This window comes from Megalops cyprinoides, chromosome 2 (assembly GCF_013368585.1).
Source record: "Megalops cyprinoides isolate fMegCyp1 chromosome 2, fMegCyp1.pri, whole genome shotgun sequence".
In the NCBI taxonomy this organism is placed as follows: domain Eukaryota; kingdom Metazoa; phylum Chordata; class Actinopteri; order Elopiformes; family Megalopidae; genus Megalops; species Megalops cyprinoides.
The window spans coordinates 20,304,684-20,310,683 of record NC_050584.1 but is presented as its reverse complement, the minus strand read 5'-3'; the positions used below and the strand labels follow the sequence as shown (position 1 = coordinate 20,310,683).

Sequence of the window (6,000 nt, the reverse complement as noted above, 5' to 3'; positions counted from 1 at the left end):
TATTTAGTATATAATGCTTTATGAATGGGTATTATGAATGGGTATCCATCCTATTAATTACAGAGTTTAACAAAAATCTTTGCCAGGTGTGTTTCATTCATTGTATTACATTTTTGTCATTTAGCAGACACGCTTATCCAGAGAAACGTACATAGGTTACAGTTAGTTTTTTGACATGTTATCCATTCGTACATTTATTGAGGCAATTGTGGGTTAAGTACCTTGCCCAAGGATACAACAGCAGTGCTGTAGTGGGGAATCAAACCAGCCACCTTTAGGTTACAAGCTCTGTTCCTTACCCATTATGCTACACTGCTACCCCACTCATTCCTACCACAGGGCCACTCTTACCTGCACACGCTTCCTATTTGACATGCAGCACAACCTTTCCTTGTCTAAAACTGCAAGTGCAGACAAAAACAGAGGCACACAACTCACAGCCAGAAAATGGTACCTGTGAGAAATACAAACTGCATGGAGGAAAGCATCACAGAGAAATGAAATTTAGCAGCACAATTTAAAGGTGGCAGACTGGATGTGTGGCTTTCAATTAGCATTCGAGGGTCTCTCCACGGAAGGTTCCGTGAGGCTCCGTGTCTTTGTTTCCCCATCTCCCCTTGTTTGACATTCTCTGGCTGCTCTTTTGACTTTTTTAGGCCAGTACTTTAGGTGAAATTATTGCAGGACGATATTACCCAGAACGATAAGTTACGATATTCTATCAGAAGCAATGACTTCTATATGTGATATATGAGACTGTGAGAAAGGCATATTTATGAATACATGTTTACATCTCTGCCCAGCTTTTAGTAAGTTTAATTATGTGTTGGGAGCTCTTAATATAGTAGTTCAGTAGTTCTGCAGAACCTTGCTGTGTATACCATGTATGTTCCAAGGAGAAGCTATCTAAAAACATCTGCTAAACATCTGTCATTATCAAAAACTCCATGGGTGTAATTTTCAAACTATACACTGACGTTGACTTACTGTGGATTTCAAGCTCCTTATCATCTTATTGCTGCTGTTGAATTCAGCCTTATTCTAAAATCCCTGTCGGCACTAAAATGGCGTACGCTGCACCTGAATGCAAAAAAAAAAGTCCTAAAAAAGAAACAAGCCAGGGTAGCGTTTGGAGGTCGGAAGAAAAGGATACACCATTAAAACAACATTCTTTATTATTTCAAATGTAGTCAAAATGACAGTAGTTACAGAAATGACAGACAGCGATGGCACTGTGTGATCTGGCTCTTTCACCGTGTCCTAGAAGCGACGTGAAAAACTTGAGACAACAAGCAGGCTCACAGCTGAAGATTCAAATCCTGTTTCTTACACTGTAATACAGGCAACCTTACTGCAGAAGCACGATTATCCCTGTCAGTCCAGTAATGTCTGCATTAAACCGGCAATTCACAAAAGAACAACCCATTTCAACAGTAGGCCTATGCTCAAATTTAATGATGCCAAAATCACTGCTTTTTCCACCTAAAAGCACGTTAAGATAAAGTTGGGTGAAAACAATCAATCTGGTTAAGTGATGCAAGTGATTACAACAATAACATGATTAGATTTTGAAATTCATGGCGGAAAAATACTGTAATTATTTAGCCTACAGCTAAGATTACTGCAGAATATCCAACATTCCCCCCAACATCCTCTCACAATATCACAGCATCACTGAAACCCTTTTTTCTCATTTCTTTTCTTCTAGTGCAAATTTTGACAGTGGTTAACATTTGCAGTTTCAGGAAATTGTATGTAACAAACAGATGCAATGCTACCAGGCTCATTCCTCCAGGCAGTGGAAAAAAAGTTTCCAGAAACTCCAAAGGCATGGAAAAGACATTGCCTTTTTTTACATCACCCCTCCCTCTCTCCCTAAATCTCATTTACAGTTTTGGTTCGACTTTACAAGGAGTCATAAAAAGTTCTCTCTGTCACTTGGAGACGTCCTGCCGTTTTGCATAGGTGCTTGCGTGAAAACAAAAAATTCAGTGTCGGTACTTGTGTGAATGTGCTGTGTATAAATAAAGAAATGGCAACTTCCTTTAGTGGCCCATGCATCCTTGAGTCAGGCCCAGAGCAGGCGCTAGGAATAAAATGGAAAAGGCGGTGGTTTGGTCTTAATGTTAAAAGAAAGATGCCTCTTTGGTGTCAGTGTATTGTAAGAGGTGGGCATGCAACACTTTGACCTCCCGTTGGAGCCTTCAACAATTCAATCTGATGCACGGAAGACAGCACCAGCATCTTGAAATGAAATCTGGATTGCTCCTCATTATGTGTATGTCATTCATGATCTTCTGGTCAATGCCGCATGGAAAGCTATCATTTGAATGTTTGCAAGGTTAATTCAATATACTGCATGTTTGGAAATTAACCTGAGAAAAATGTCTTCCTTCTATGACAACCTCACGAAACAAATCTGGAGGAATAACAATTATTGTTGTAGTTTACATATTATTACTGTATAGGGGAATTGTCAGTGACATTCCATTCAAATTATTTATAATATAATGCTTTGTAATGGCATTATAAAAGGTGATGGACATAACTCTGTACATAAACAATAGCTGTCAGAGGTCAATTAACATTAGAAACGTGTTGTGGCAAATTGCTCATAATGATTATCTTTTTACATGAGAGCAGTAATACCAGTAAACCAAATGTCATTAAGTATTAAGTGACAATAAAGATTCCAGTTTTAAGATTTATAATATGCTAAACTATAAAGGCAAGTTTTGTATCGTAACCTGAATCTGCAAATGTTACTGGTGCACACAATGGTTTAATCCTCTTCCAGTGCCCACAGCGAACTGGGCCAGAGTTAAACGCTCCCTAATACTCCGTTTATCACCCCAAAAATGATTGTGAGACTCAAAATATCACAATTCTGCATAGCAATCACCTAAGGATGGGGACTGGTTTGATACACAAGTGCAAAGCTGCAGACATTTACAGTGCACTCAGTGCATTGTAGGGATTGGATTGCTGCTATTTTATGCCTGCTTCAGACAGATCAAGATGTCTTGCTGGCCAAACTGGAACACCCTCACCCCCCTCTTAAGTCTCTGGATGTCTTTGCAGAGTGTCATACAAGCCATCTGAAGTCATCCCAAAGCAACTCAAATCAGCTCATCAGAATTACACAGCACCTACACACATTCACACATGCCTCAGGTCCCCTGCACGCACACAATCACATGCACTCACACCCAAGCAAAAAGAGCCTGTCTTGAAAATCATTTTAAAACTGCAAATCAAGTCTAATAAACAAATACAAAATATCCATTGGTAGGACTTGTGCAAAAAAAAAAAGAGTTTGGGGAGTCAAATGAGTCATCAATAAAAGAGCGGCAACTGAAACAACCCGTTCACCCCATACATAGAGCAATCAGTCGATTCATTCATGCAGTTTTACAGTGATCCCACACAACAAAGTAGAGGCACGGTTAGCCACCATTATTCTCTTCCACGGCAAATGCGATCATCCACATCCTGAACAGAACTTCACACCGCTGACCGTTTAAACTTTAAACTGAAGATGATCTTCGACGCTTTCTTTGAAAAAATTAAATGAGCATGAGCAAAGAGTGTACAAAAGAACAAACCTGAAGTACAAACTCCAGTGAATCCTAATGCACTTCCATCTATTTATAATGCACGGCATCTGCAGATATCTGTGCAGACCTGCAAAGGTTCTATCATGGTAACTGTTTGTCACTTGCATTGGATTTAATAACCTTGATCAAGGGAGAGAAAAGCACTCCAGGAAGAGGAACTCCTGGTGACATAAATTTAAACAATTCAGCCGGAAGCAAAGCGATAAGGATGTATGAGAGAATTCCTGTGGGAAAAAAAACTGAACTAAATACCCCATTAAATGATACATGAGAGCGTACACCTTATCTAAATTCAAAAGAATCTGCTCACATAAAGTGTGATTTTGAAAAATATATCATATTCCTCTTCCCGCCTTCAAGCCTCACGCCAGCAGAGATGCAGGAAATAACGGCAGTTAAGCTATACACCTTAACAACAACATTACAGCCCAATATCACTGCTTTTTTTCCCCATTCTCTCGGTATGTAACAGAATGTGCCTTGGTTTGAGTTGTGGGTCTCTGCTGCAGCACTGCACTGTGGGCCATTCACAGTAAAAGTGTTCTCTGAAGACCAGGACACAGGCTTTCTCTGAAAAGTTCCTCTTAGCACAGTCACTCTGACAGTAGATATCCCTCTGTGGTTCCCAAAGCATTTCGGAGGGGATTACACCGGGAGAAAAACTCTTCACGTTCACTGAGGAAGACTACTGTACAGGAGGGTCTCGCCCTCTCAAGGGTGGATCCACGTTTTTTTTTTTTTTTTCTTTTTTTCTTCAGCAGTTAGAGGCTAAATCACACCTGTTTTTTTTTTACCAATAACAAAAAAAGAAGATAACGTCACCCAACATATTTCCACACCTGTAAACCAGTACTGGTGCGCTGTCCTTGGGAAACAGACGCAGAGAGAGAGAGAGAGAGAGAGAGGGAGGGAGAGAGAAAGAGAGAGAGATATGCCCCTCAGCACTGTTCTGAAACGATGAAGCCCTCCTTCTCTTGTCCCACTGGCTCCACTTCCGCATAGGCCGGATGTCCCGATCCCCGGCGGAACTTCATGGCCGGCCACCTGCTGGGGCGTCTCTGCGGCACAAAAAGGAGGCAAGTGGTAGGTCAGAGAGGCCAGTGTGACCTTTGAGACATTTAAGATGACCCCATCATATAGTATGTACACTGTTCTGGAACATTCTGGGAGTTCCACTTGGATTACATACGGGAGAGAATGCATGGAAAAAGTGACATATGATCATACTTTCGGGATACCATGAAAACCCATGGACATTCCATTCGCAATTCTCAATTCGCAGCATTAAAACTGGGAGAGATCACACTATATTTGAAAGCAACACTAAATCCCAAATCAAATTTATTTTTTAATTGTTCTTTAACTTCTAATTACCAGGTATCGAAACACTGTTTAATGGGCAGAGAACTCTCCCTTTTATCTTTCAATTTTTACCTGCACTGACATCAGAGAAGTACATTTCCCTCCTACAGTGGAGCAGAAGTGAATGAATATTACTTATTTGCTGTAACTAGTCAGTAATTCAGGATTTGAGCCATATGAGCCATCAAAGCATTTACAGGTCCTGGACCATTAAAGCCATGTACCTTTTTACATGATCTTTGTCGGATTTTGGAATAAACTGACATTGACCCGAACAACATTGCTTTCCTCTCTGTCCAGCATGTACAATGAGTATTTCACACTGTCTTTCTTTATGGTCCACCTATAATATTCAAACAATGGATGTTTTTTTTTTTTTTAATCCAGATTGCAGCTTTCCCCTCCAAGGTGGTGCTTCAAACCAAAGACAGAGAAATGCATTCTGGGGGTTGTGTAAGACTTTGGTTGCCATGTAGTTGGTAGGGAACACCCACTGAATTTCAAATGCTTTATTGCGTGATAAAATAGGGTTCGTCAGCATGGATTCCCACCATGGCAGAGGTGAATAACAGATATATTTACAAACTTCAAGTTGGATTACATTTTAATGGCCTGTTTATGCTGCATGAAAACAGCTACTAAATAAATTACTACATCCGAATGAAGCGTGGAAATAGTGCAGACAGTACACAGGAAGTTAATAATAAATAAATATGAATAAATAATGTACGGCTACATAATCAATTCAGAATTATTTGAAAATCACTTTATAAATTTTAAAATGTACTTCTTATGTGTTAGATCTGTTGTTTTGAATTAATGATCACTTAACAATCAAAGTTTTCTACACTACTAACCTGATGGTCTAGAGTGGTATATGAACAAACAAAAATCTTACTAATGTATCAATACTAATATGCAGTAATGTAATCACCATTGGTTTTACAACTATATACACGGGCTGTAAAAAAAGTACGAACATACTGTATATTACAGGGCACATATAAATCCAGATTAAATA

General features: G+C 39.5%; 1 protein-coding gene across 1 annotated transcript in view; it reads right to left on the bottom strand.

The window, feature by feature from the left end:
• Window positions 1–3,923: 3,923 nt before the first annotated feature.
• LOC118773090 (plexin domain-containing protein 2-like) overlaps window positions 3,924–6,000 on the bottom strand; it is a 110,015-nt gene continuing 107,938 nt past the window's right edge. Inside the window, exon 14 of the mRNA XM_036521844.1 lies at window positions 3,924–4,675. Within this exon, the coding sequence (XP_036377737.1) occupies window positions 4,556–4,675 (120 nt within the window). The 3' untranslated portion in view covers window positions 3,924–4,555. The remainder of the gene's footprint in view (window positions 4,676–6,000) is intronic.